Source organism: Heterodontus francisci, chromosome 1 (genome assembly GCF_036365525.1).
Source record: "Heterodontus francisci isolate sHetFra1 chromosome 1, sHetFra1.hap1, whole genome shotgun sequence".
Taxonomy (NCBI): domain Eukaryota; kingdom Metazoa; phylum Chordata; class Chondrichthyes; order Heterodontiformes; family Heterodontidae; genus Heterodontus; species Heterodontus francisci.
The window spans coordinates 16508001-16521163 of NC_090371.1; the positions used below are offsets into that span (position 1 = coordinate 16508001).

At 44.3% G+C, this 13163-nt stretch overlaps 1 protein-coding gene across 1 annotated transcript; it reads left to right on the forward strand.

Annotated features, from left to right (window-relative positions):
- Nucleotides 1-7220: 7220 nt before the first annotated feature.
- nanos1 (nanos homolog 1) lies at nt 7221-8696 on the forward strand. The gene has a single exon (XM_068040293.1). The coding sequence runs from the start codon at nt 7362-7364 to the stop codon at nt 8022-8024; it is 663 nt and encodes a 220-aa protein (XP_067896394.1). The 5' UTR covers nt 7221-7361; the 3' UTR covers nt 8025-8696.
- The last annotated feature ends 4467 nt before the right edge of the window (nt 8697-13163 follow it).

The window sequence follows — 13163 nt, forward strand, 5'->3', positions numbered from 1 at the left end:
CCCCCGAACTGTGCCATGAAATCTATAATGCTTCACCCTATCCCTTCTGCCAGAATGCATCACCTCACACTTGTCAGTATTAAATTCCATCTACCACCTCTCTACCCATTCTGCTCGCCTATCTATGTTCTGTTGCAGGCAGTTTATATCATCCTCACTGTTTGTAACACATCCAAGTTTTTTGACATCGGCAAATTTTGAAATTCTACTCTGTATTCCAAGATCCAAGTCATTTGTATATAGCGATAAAAGCACTGCTCCTAGCACTGACGCTTGGGGAACACCTATGTCTACCATCCTCCAGTCCGAAAAGCAACCATTTACTATGACCTTTCTGTCCTTGAGTCAACTGACCCTCCTATTCCATAAGCCTCAATTTTGTTAACTGTGCTTTTATGTGGTACTTCATCAAACGGTTTCTTAAAATCCATATAAACAACATCCACCACATTCCCTCCATCACCCTTCTCTGTTACTTCATCAAAAAATTCAATTAGATTAGTCAAGCATGATCTGCCTTTTACAAATCTGTGCTAGCTATCCTTAATTAACTCAAAGCTCTCCAAGTGCCTGTTGATTTTTTACCTGATTATTGTTTCTAAAAACTTACCCACCACTGATGTTAAACTAACTGGTCTGTAGTTGCTAGGGCTGTCCTTACTCCCTTTCTTGAATAATTTGCTACTCTTCAATCCTCTGGCACCTCCCCCATATCTCGGGAAGATTGGAAGATTGTGACAAGCCCTTCTGCTATCTCCATCCACACTTCCTTTAGCAACCTGGGATGTACGCCATCTGGACCAGGTGACTTACCTACGCAAAGCATAGCTAGCCTTTCCAGTACATCCTCCCTGTTAATTTTTACTTTGTTCACTGCTTCTTCTCTCTCCGCTTTGACCGGTATTTTCTCAGGTTCTTCTTCCTTCTTAAACACCAATACAAAGTACTCACTAAGTAGTCTAGCCTTGCCCTGTGCCTGGAAGCATATATTGCCCTATTTGTCCCTAATAGGCCCCACTCCACCTCTTACTACTCGCTCACTATATACATGCGTGTAGAAGATTTTTGGGTTTCCTTTTATGTTCAGTTTTTTTTATTCATTCATGGGATGTGGGCGTCAGTGGCTAGGCCAGCATTTATTACCCATCCCTAATTGCCCTTGAGAAGGTGGTGGTGAGCTGCCTTCTTGAACCGCTGCAGTCCATGTGGGGTAGGTACACCCACAGCGCTGTTAGGAAGGGAGTTCTAGGATTTTGACCCAGCGACAGTGAAGGAACGGCGATACAGTTCCAAGTCAGGATGGTGTATGACTTGGAGGGCAACTTGCAGGTGGTGGTGTTCCCATGCATTTTCTGCCCTTGTCCTTCTAGTTGGTAGAGGTTGCAGGTTTGGAAGGTGCTGTCTGAGGAGCCTTGGTACATTGCTGCAGTGCATCTTGTAGATGGTTCACACTGCTGCCACTGTGCGTCGATGGTGGAGGGAGTGAATGCTTGTGGATAGGGTTTCAATCAAGGGGGTTGCTTTGTCCGGGATGGTGTCGAGCTTCTTGAGTGTTGTTGGAGCTGCACCCACCCAGGCAAGTGGAGAGTATTGCATCACACTCTTGACTTGTGCTTTGTAGATGGTGGACAGGCTTTGGGGAGTCAGGAGGTGAGTTACTCGCCGCAGGATTCCTAGCCTCTGACCTGCTCTTGTAGCCGCGGTATTTCTGTGGCTACTCCAGTTCAGTTTCTGGTCAATGGTAGCCCCTAGGATGTTGATAGTGGGGGATTCAGTGATGGTAATGCCATTGAATGTCAAGGGTAGATGGTTAAATTCTCTCTTGTTGGAGATGGTCATTGCCTGGCACTTCTGTGGCATGAGTGCCATTCTATTCATCTATTCTCCCTTTGCCAGTCTTATCTTGCTCTTCACCTCCCATCACAATTATTGTATTTGGCCTGGTTTCACTTGAAGAATTCACCTGGCATGCATCATACACCCTCATTTTTTGGTTTCATCTTCTCTGTCTTTCCCCATCATCCAAGGAGCCCTGCTTTTGGTTCCCCGACCTTTCACCCTTTTTGGAATGTACCTAGCCTGTATATGAAATATCTCTTCCTCTAAGATAACCCATTGTTTTCCCTGTAAGTCTTTGGTTCCATTTTTATCCTGGCTAGATCCCTTCTCATTGCATTGAAATTAGCCCTCTTCCAATGTAACTGTTCTACCTTATATCATTTGCTTGCTTTTCTGTATTACGAGTCTAAACCTTATGATACAATGATCATTCTTACCCAAGTGCTCCCCTAAAGATAATTGGTCCACTTGGCCTATCTCATTTCCCAGCACCAGATCCAGCAACACCTCTGTTCTAGTTGGGCTGAGAACATACTGATCAAGGAAGTTCTCCTGAGGACAATCCTGAAATACCTCCCCCTCCTTTGCCTTTACTCAAAAATGATCCCAATCGATGTTAGTGTAATTAAATTCCCCCAATATCACCACTCTATAGTTCTTGCACATCCACATGATTTCCCTGCAGATTTGCTCTTCTAACTCTCTCTTGGAGGCATATAGAATATTCCTAGAGGTATGATCATACCCTTTTTGCTTCTCAACTCTAACCAAAGGACACCCCCCCCCCCTTTCCAACACTACAATGTCTTCCCTAATCAAAGTAGGCCAGGAGTAACTTTAAATCAATAATCCTTTTTAGCGAGTGTTACTCCCATCCTGGTTAATCCTGCTAGGTCATCACAGAAAGATAATGCTATAATCTAAAGAATAGACAGAGCAATTGTAAAGCTTGATTGGTCAGTTGAACTGGTTGTGCTGTCAGACTAGAAAAGATGCTGTTCTGATGAAGGGTCACTGACCTGAAATGTTAACTCTGCTTCTCTCTCCACAGATGCTGCCAGACCTGCTGAATATTTCCAGCATTTCTTGTTTTTACTTTAGAAAAGATGCTAGTTTGATATGTTGGAGTTAAGTACGACGATGAAACACCCTAGAGCAGAAAGCGCCCTAAGGGCAAAAATTTGTTTTAAAAATTAAATCTGGAGAAATACGTACTTGAGTTCCCAACCTTAGGTGACCCAAAGAACATGAAACTAGTCATTTTAAGCAATGCTTCACATGCTAATAATCTTCCTGAAGGGCATTCTAGAAAGCTGGTTTCATAATATTTCTGATAGGTAAGAATGGGAAATGTTCTTTAGGTTGGGAATCTAAAAGAATTTAATGCATAGTTAAAAGTACTTTGACTCCTGAAACACTGGCTCTTGTGGAGGCAGTGGATATATGAATCTATTTATCAATTTTAAGTGAGCTTCTGTACAATTGAGATAATGAAGATAGTATATCTATTGAGTGTATGTAGATAATCATTCTTCGTGGGATAATGTACACTCCATGTAAAGTGTCAATGAGAAAAGATTGACCTTGCTGCCTTGTATTAAATGTCGGAGAGAAAGGAAATCTCTAAAATTAAATGGGTGGATGCAATTATGAATATATGAATGACCAACTCCTGCTCCTAAATCCTGTGTTCTTATGTATCTAAGTTTGCTGACAATATAAAGTTAGATGGAAAAGAAAGCGGTACAGAGGACACAAAGAGGCTGCAGAGGGATATAGACAGGATGGGTGAGTGGAAAGAACATGGCAGACGGAATACAATGTGGCAAAGTGTGAAGTTATCTATTTTGGTAGGAAAAATAAAAAAAAGCAGAATATTTTTTGAATGGTGAGAGACTGCATTCCGAGGTGGTGAGTGCCTGGAACTTGCGGCCAGGGGAGGTGGTGGAAGTAGATACGATAGCGACGTTTAAGAGACATCTTGACAAATAGATGAATAGGATGGGACTAGAGGGATATGGGCCCCGGAAGTGCAGAAGGTGCTAGTTTAGGCAGGCATCAAGATCGGCGCAGGCTTGGAGGGCCGAATGGCCTGTTCCTGTGCTGTACTGTTCTTTGTTCTTTGTTCTTTGAGGGAGCTGGGTGTCCTTTTACATGAAACGCAGAAAGTTAACATGCAGCTACAGCAAGCAATTAGGAAGGCAAATAGTACGTTAGCTTTAGTTACAAAGGGATGTGAATATAACAGTCAAGAAGTCTTACTGCAATTATATAGGGCATTGGTGAGACCACACCTTGAGTAGTGTGTGCAGTCCTAAGGCAGGACCTACTTGCCCTAGAGGGAGTGCAGGGGTGAAGATACAGGCTGCTGTGGGTAAGCTGAAGCTTGCATGATGATTAATGAGGCAAGGATGGTTTAAATGTTACAAAAATGCAAGTTTTTCTTTAACAAGCAAAGAAAAGGGAACTGAAACAAATGGAATTTAAACTGTGCACCTCAAAATCTCAACTGCAGCCCTGCGAGATCCTTGCTTTACGTGGCGCAAAGTGGGTTTGTAGTCTGGAGGGCCAGAGCCAGCTTGACCTTTGGGGTGTTAATTATTATTTAATTAACTTCGCATAAAATGCCTTGATTATGGAAATGCATGAACGTTTTTTTTCCTCTGACCCTCAGTTGGCACTTCTTTTCATTTACAAAACTACATCGTTTAACCATCTGTTCTCTGCACATCATCAAAGCAACACAGAGAGAGAGAGAGAGAGAGAAAGGAAATGTCCAGAAATGAGTTATATTTTTCTCTCACTCTTTCTCTCCACCTTTACCCAGAGATGTAGAGCAGAAAGAAATGGATGTTGTGGGAATTGATTGGCCTGCAGCTCCTTCCACGTGACACACCAGCGACTTGAAGTCTGGATCCCTCTTTAGGAGCCATTTGATGGGATTGACATTTCTGGATAGAGTGAAGAGGCAGCTGGAAAATCAGGAATTAACAAACCGGATCAGGATTCATCGACCTACTGCAATGGGAGGTGAAGGGAAGGGCGGGGGTGAGGTGGGGGGTGGGGTGGCGCGTGGGGTGGTGGGGTAGTGGTTGATAATTTCCCAGATATCATTTCATTTATTTTCCTTCTCCAAGTTTCTCCATAAACTCGAGGTCACGCAAAACTCTAATGCCCCTGCATTGATTTGCACCAACCTCCTGCTCACCCACAAACCCAGCACACTGTGCTCACTGACCTACTCCTAGTTAGGCAACACTTGGATTTTATAGTTCTCATCCTTCTGTTCAAATCCGCCCTCTTATCCAGACCTACAAACTCTCAAGATCTCTGTGCTCTTCCAATTCTGGCCTCTTTTGCATCCCCGATTAGTCGCTCCACCATTAGCAGTCGTGCATTCAGCTGCCTAGGCACTAAGCTCGGGAATTCCCTCCCAGAACCTTTCCGCCTCTCTACCCCTCTCCTCTTTTTAAGATGCTCCTTAAAACCTCCCTCTATGACCAAGCTTTTTTGGTCACCTGTCCTAATGTCTTCTCGCGTGGCTTGGTGCCAAATTTTTCTGCTTACACTCCTTTGAAGCAATATGGGACATTATACTATATTAAGGGTGCTATATAAATGCAAATTGTTGTTGAAAGTGCAGACTCCAAGTTAAACATGATGTTGGTTGAAGAATGAATATTGTCCTGGCAAATCTACGTACTCTTCTTCCAAATACTGCCACGGGATCTTTCATGTTCAACTGGGAGAGCTTTTGAAAAGACAGTGCAGCACAGGACTGTCCGTCCAGATTAGATGTTCAAGCTTTTGGTGTGAGATTTACTGAGCTCCAGTTGACACAACGCTCTGCTAGAGTTTCACAGATGTTGGTCTCCATCCACACCTCATCTCATTCTTTATGTGTAAAGGAATGGACAACAGTGACTACACCTCAAAAGTCCTTCATCAACAGTAAAGCTCTTTGGAAAGATACTGAGGTCATTAATGCCACGATATAAATTAAAGTTCTTTCATTTTTCCGTTTTTAATCCATCATTGCAGTGTTATGCAATAGCTTAATTGGAAGTGGAAGGAGGGGAATAGGATTATGGGATGGGAAAGAGGACAGAGGGGCTTGAGGGGTGGGAATGAAGGAGACAATGAACCATGGTGGTTCATGATGGTAAATGATGGTAATCAAAATGATGGTAAAGGGAAAAGGGATCATTGGTGGGATGAAGGGGCCAGGAAGACAGTGGAGAGGGATCACATTGGCAGATTTGAAGGGGGAGCTAGATAGATATTGGGTGGAGAAAGTGGTTGAGGAGCGTGAATGATACAGAGGATGAAAGTGGTAGCGAAGGTGGGCGATAATTCAACAATTCACCAAGTGCTCCAGCAGTCAGATTTAGTGGTTTCAATGTTATGAAGAGTTCTAAGGGAGGCTCACTCTGGTCTTTGCTCCTCCATACACTGAACTCGTTGAGGGACATATCCAGAATATTTTGCTTCTATTATATAAATATATAAATAAAAAGACATGCTCACGCATGCTCCCATACACACGTAAACTTATGCTCACATTAATGCTAGAAGTAACTGGGATCAGCTCGTGCGTAAAAGGGCATAGGCACACATACACAGCCTTTCAAAAACTCACACCCGCAGACACACACACTGAAACATACACAGAAATTCTGGTGAATCTTCCTAAAACACTGGTTTGACCTCAACTGGAGTACTGTGTCCAATTCTGGTCACCACACTTTAGGAAGGATGTAAAGGCTTCAGAGAGGGTGCAGAAAAGATTTCCAAGAATGCTTCCAGGGGTGAGGAACTTTAGTTAAGTGGAGAGATTGGAGAAGCTGGGACTGTTCTTCTTACAGAAGAGAAGGTTGAAAGGAGAGTTGATAGAGGCGTTCAAGCTCATGAGGGTTCTAGACAGAGTAGATCGGGAGAAACTGTTCCTGTTGGTGGAATGGTCGAGAACCAGAGGACACTGATTTAAGGTGATTGGCAAAAGAAGCAAAGGCGACATGAGGAAAAGTCTTTATTTAGCAAGTGGCTAAGATCTGGAATGCACTGCCTGAGAGGGTGGTGGAGGCAGATTCAATTTAGGCTTTCAAAAAGGAATTGAAGAGAAAAAAAATTGCAGGGCGACAGGGAAATGGTGAGGGAGTGAGACTATTCTATGATTCTATAAATTTACAAACACAGAGATGCATCCACAGACTCCAGGTCATTTTCTACAGTTAATCCATAGCACTTTTTCTGACTCTCTCTGTAGGAATGTATTGAGTTTGATCATAAATTTGGATAGCTGTATCCAGAGGCTCCTCCTCTGGTTAAACCCACCCCTTAAAACCCTATAAACACAGAGGCTCATTCAGCACTGAGCTCAGGAGCCAGGAACAGAAGACACAGACTGCGGGGTAGAGAAAGAGAAAGGAGACGTCCACTGAACAAAGGTGCCTGGAAACGTTTCTCATTCCCCTTTTTATGAAATAGCAGGGCAGCTGGAATTGGAAAATCCAAAGATCAGCATGGATTTTTTGAACTCCAACTACCTGAATGCTGGGAGCAGTTACGATTACACCTTTAACTTTTGGAATGACTATCTGGGTCTGTCTGCACTGGTGATGAAGAACCGCAGGAATGTGCCTCGGTCTTCCAACTCCATCACTGAGTCTCTCAAGGCTACCCTTGGACTGAATGATTCAACCTGCCCTTGTATTGGCAATGGGGATGGACCTTTAGATTGTTGCTGTTCGCCCAACACCACAAGGACCTTCCTGGACCTGGAGGAGAGCTTCTCCCTCTTCAACCCCTTCCAGCCGCTTCCTCCCAGTGGTGGCCACCAGGAGCCTGAGATGCTTCTTGACCCTTTCAGCCCCCTCGACCTCTTGGGGCTAGAGAGGAGGACCTTCAGGAAAGCCAATGGCCGGGCCAAGCAAGAGCCCAAGATCTGTGTCTTCTGCCGGAATAATGGGGCTCCCGAGGATGTCTACAGATCCCATGTCTTGAAGACTCCGGATGGGAGGGTGATCTGCCCCATCCTGCGGGCATACACCTGCCCCCTGTGCAATGCCAATGGGGACAATGCTCATACCATCAAGTACTGCCCTCTCTCCAAAGACCAGCCCCCGCAAAGGGTGTTAAAGGGGGGCAGAGCTGTAGGCGGAGGCAAGAAACTCAAGATTTTCTAGACTCAAGATCTTCTAGATGGGGAATGAGAGGGAGGAACAGATTCCTCTGGGACTTAATGCTTCCAAACTCTTTCCCCCCCCAAAAAAACTGTTCCAGAGATAATCTGCTCTTGAAAATCAATGTTAAAATCCCACCATTTCTAAATATTTATAGAGCAAGAATCTGATTTGGGGAAAATCGTGGCACTTTTTCCTCAATGAATGTGGTGTTTTGGAAAAGACAGAATGAGAGAGGAAATGTAACTTCTCCCTGGTAACTGTTTATTTGTTGTTTAAAGTGTGGTGTCTGTTGTTTTCATAATGACAATTACATTCATGTACAGAAACACCTTTGTGTTTCATTGAGGTGGAGATTTTCTAATTATTTCATTAACCCTCCCCCTCCTGTTCCATTTAAAATGTCACTGATGTAGTAAAATCAAACCCCTTACTTCTCCAAAACCTGTTTGGAACTTTCTACTGAAAGAAAGGGTTGCTGGGTTGGACAAACATCTTTTCAGGAATGTAACTTTGGACGCAAGTCAAAAAAGGAATAACATTTCTGCTCTTGGGGTGAAACGAATAGGAATTCGAATGTTTTCAAAGAAATAAATTCTTCTTTTGGGCCTCCTTATCTCGAGAGACAATGGATACGCGCCTGGAGGTGGTCAGTGGTTTGTGAAGCAGCGCCTGGAGTGGCTATAAAGGCCAATTCTGGAGTGACAGGCTCTTCCACAGGTGCTGCAGAGAAATTTGTTTGTTGGGGCTGTTGCACAGTTGGCTCTCCCCTTGCGCCTCTGTCTTTTTTCCTGCCAACTACTAAGTCTCTTCGACTCGCCACAATTTAGCCCTGTCTATGATAAATGATAAATGCATCATTTTAAGGAGCATTTTTTGAATTCAATGTCATTTGTGCTTTAATGTGGGATTAAATTCCAAACTTGACGCAGGAACTGTAATGCTCTGACATGTAACTAACACTTCACTGTATCTCACATCCCAACATGTAAGGAGCAGTCCAATCCTTAAGCTGAGTGATGTATTAGAATTGGATCTGTGTCTGAGTTTTGCTTTGGTTCTGTTCTTGTTCCTGAACACTGGTAGATTGGCACAAAGAAACTGGCTTTACTTAGAACATGCGTGAGCTAACACAGCTCATTTTAGGACCTGCTTTGGGGGACGGGCGGGGGTGGCGTTGGGGTGAACGGGGGGAGGGGGGGGGGTGGAAGAACCTTTGGATCACAATTCAGTCTCAAAACCTGAACTCGTCTTAAAGCAAGACTGCTGATTTGTTTTCGTTTTTCTTTGAGACAAATAAGCACGATTTAAACAAAAATGTTGGATAATAGCCAACAGTTGAATCTTTTTCTTTGTTGCATTCTGTCTAAACTCTTAATCCAAATATATTAAAAAGATGCAGTTTCTTTCTTGTAGTGAATGTAACATTTTAACAGTCAGAATTTTTTTTTGAAGAGAAAATGATTCTAGCCGGACTGCACAATGAAATTGCTTGTTCTTTTTTTGTTTACCAAAGCAGCTTTAAAAGTTGTAATAGAATTATATGTAAATAAGATCTTGCGTATAATGTATATTCAGTATTTTACCATATTCTGATTTAAAGAGGGCTCTACCTCAGAAACATTAATGCTTGAGAGATGCATTAAGTTTGTATCAATAAAATTAAATATCAGATCAATAAATAACCAGTTTATAAATGACACACTGCCATTTCTAAAAGGTTTTGTAATAGTATTTTTTTGGATTTTATATAAGAAATTTGTATTTTTCGCAATAAGGCTGCAGAGGAGATTAAAAATGAATGCCGCTTTTAAGCAGTTCATTAAATCTTAAGTAACTGTAAATATATTCACAATTTTTCCTTTTTTTGAATTTGTGTTGTAAAATGTTCAGAGAATGGCCTTTCTTTTTCTAGAGTTTTTTTTTAAAAGGCTAAGGTACTGATTTAATTTTTATTTATATAATGTTGTCACTGTTCTGTACACTGCAGCGCAGAAAGAATGATATTGTTTACTGAAGGTAATAAAACGACATATTGAAGAAACAGTGAGATGACTTTTCAATCCTTTTGCGCTCAGCACTTGGGAGTGTGTGGACAATGGCTCCTCCTGGGGGCTGATTTGGAAGGTGCAATCCAGGGCAGACTCGAAGGTCCCTGTGTTTCGTTCTGGGCTGTTAAGAAAGGAAGAAAGCCTTGCATTTATATAGCACCTTTCACAACCACAGGATGTCCCAAAATGCTTTACAACTAATGAAATACTTTGAAGGGAGTGGGGGAAACACAAGAGGCCAGCATTGGAGGAACACAGATATCTGGAGGGTTGTGGGCCTGGAGGAGATTTCAGGAGGGGCGAGGCCATGGAGGGATTTGAAAACAAGGATGAGAATTTTGAAACAAAGGCCGAATACTGCGGATGCCGGAAATCTGAAACACAAACAGAAAATGCTGGAAATACTGAACAGGTCTAGCACCATCTGCGGAGAGCAAAGCAGAGTTAACATTTCAGCTCTGTGACCTTTCATCAGAACTGGTCAAGGTTAGAAATGTAATAGGTTTTGAGCAAGTGAAAGTGGGGAGGGGGAAACTAAAGGGAAGGTCTGTGGTAGGGCGGAGGGCAGGAGACATTAATTGACAAAAGGTTTCATGGAACAAAGCTAAGTAAAGAAACAAAGGTAGGCTGGATTGTGTTCTCCCCCAGGCATTGGGTTCCGTGGTGGGGGAGGGGGGCCTGAAGATGGCTCCGGATGAGGCCCACTATGGGTCTCGATACCGTGAGGGCCCAGCCCCATCCTCCTGGAGGCGCCGAGGCTCCGTGGCGGCGCCGAGGCTCCGTGGCGGCGCCGAGGCTCCGTGGCGGCCCCCACCACTGCTGGGCGACGGGACCACAATTAACATACTCAAATCAATAAAATAAATGAATTAACATACACTTACCTGCGATCTTGAGGGCCCGCCGTGATCTTCAGCGCAATGGCCAGCACTCCCGCGCCCTCAAATCCCCGTCTGGGGAAACGTGGCTCCACATTGGTGGAGATGGGGGTGGGGGGGAGGGGAGGAGGAAAGATTTTCAATGTGGGAGTGGGAGGAAATGGGTCAAATAAACGTAATGGTGTAAGGGATGGCAGGAAGGGTTGAACTGTAAATGTTGTGCAGTTTGGGGGGGGAGGTAAAGGTCAGATGTTAAAGGCAAGTGTTTTGGGGGGAAAGAGATAGTTAATGTAATTGTTATTGGGGGAGTGGGAAATGGGCATTAGAAATTTATTTATTTAATTCTGGGGTGTCTGTCTTTAAAACTTTAAATTAGAACATAGAACATAGAACAGTACAGCACAGTACAGGCCCTTCGGCCCACGATGTTGTGCCAACCCTTTAACCTACTCTAAGATCTAAGTAACTACCTACCCTTCATTCTACTATCATCCATGTACCTATCCAAGAGTCGCTTAAATGCCCCTAATGTATCTGCTTCTACTACCACCGCTGGCAGCGCATTCCACGCACCCACCACTCTCTGTGTAAAGAACCTACCTCTGACATCTCCCCGAAACCTTCCTCCAATCACCTTAAAATTATGCCCCCTGGTGATAGCCCTTTCCACCCTGGGAAAAAGTGTCTGGCTATCCACTCTATCTATGCCTCTCATCATCTTGTACCCCTCTATCAAGTCACCTCTCATCCTTCTTCGCTCTAATGAGAAAAGCCCTAGCTCCCTCAATCTTTCTTCGTCGGACATGCCCTTTAAAAATGGCGCCAATGTCCGCACACTGGCAGCTGACACCATTCTCGGGGACGGACAGCCTGCCCCCTCCATGAAATTGGGGGGGGGGGTGTGGAAGGGGCTGCCCCCACTATTTAAATGAGCCATTGCGCTTAAGATTGCGGCGATTCTTTGGCGTGTGGCACGCAGGGGTGGGCAGCCATTTTTTGAGCTGACCACTGAGATCGGCAGCGGGCTCTTTAATCCAGCCTGATGTGTCTAGATGAGCTATAAATGGCAGGAGAGCAATTGTCTGAACACAAAGTAAAGGGATTAAGAAAAAATGGGGTGGGGACAACAAAAAAATACAAGAAAAGAAAAAATATGATTTAAAATTATTGAACTCAATGTTGAGTCCCGGAGGCTGTAAGTGCCCAGTCGAAAGATGATGTTGCGTTGAGTTTCACTGGAATGCTGTAGCAGGCCAAGGACAGAAAGGCCAAAGCAAGATGGAGAATTCAAATGACGGGAAGCTCAGGATCGTACTTGTGGACTGAGCGGAGGTGTTCTGCAAAGTGGTTACCCAATCTGCATTTGGTTTCCACGATGTAGAGCAGTGAATTGGGAGCAGTGAATACAGTATAGTCAATTGAGAGAAGTACAAGTAAGTTGCTGTTTCACCTGGAAGGAGTGTTTGTGGCCCTGGACAGTGGGAAGGGGGGAGGTAGAGGGCAGGTGTTGCATCTCCTGCATTTGCATGGAAAGGTGCCGTAGAAGAGTGGGGAGGTTTTGGCGGTGACTGAGGAGTGGATCAGGGTGTCATAGAGGGAACAGTCCCTTTGGAATGCTGAAAGGGGATTGGAAGATGTGTTTGGTGGTGGCGTTACACTGGAGGTGGCGGAAATGGCGGAGGATGATCTGTTGATTATGGAGGCTGGTGGGATGGAAGGTGAGGACAAGGGGAACCCTAGCATGGTTCTGGGAGGGAGAGGAAGGGATGAGGACAGAATTGTGTGAAACAGATCAGACACGGTTGAGGGCCCTGTCAACCACGGTGGGCAGGGGGTGGGGGGAATCCTCATTGAGGAAAACGGAAGACATATCGGAAGCGCCAGTATGGAAGGTTGCATTGTCCGAACAGATGTGATGGAGATGGAGAAACTGGGAGAATGGAATCGAGTCCTTGCAGAAAGTGGGATGTGAGGAAGTGTAGCATAGGTAGCTGTGGGAGTCCGTGGGCTTATAGTGAGTATTGGTTGGTAGCCTATCCCCAGAGATGGAGGCAGAGAAGTCGAAGAAGGGACAGGAAGAGTCGGAGATAAACCATGTGAAGGTGAAACAAGGATGGAAATCTAAAACAAAGTCAATGAAATTTTCCAGTTCAGGGCGAGAGCAGGAAGTGGCATCGATCCAGTCATCAATGTAGAGGAAGAAGAGGTGAAGA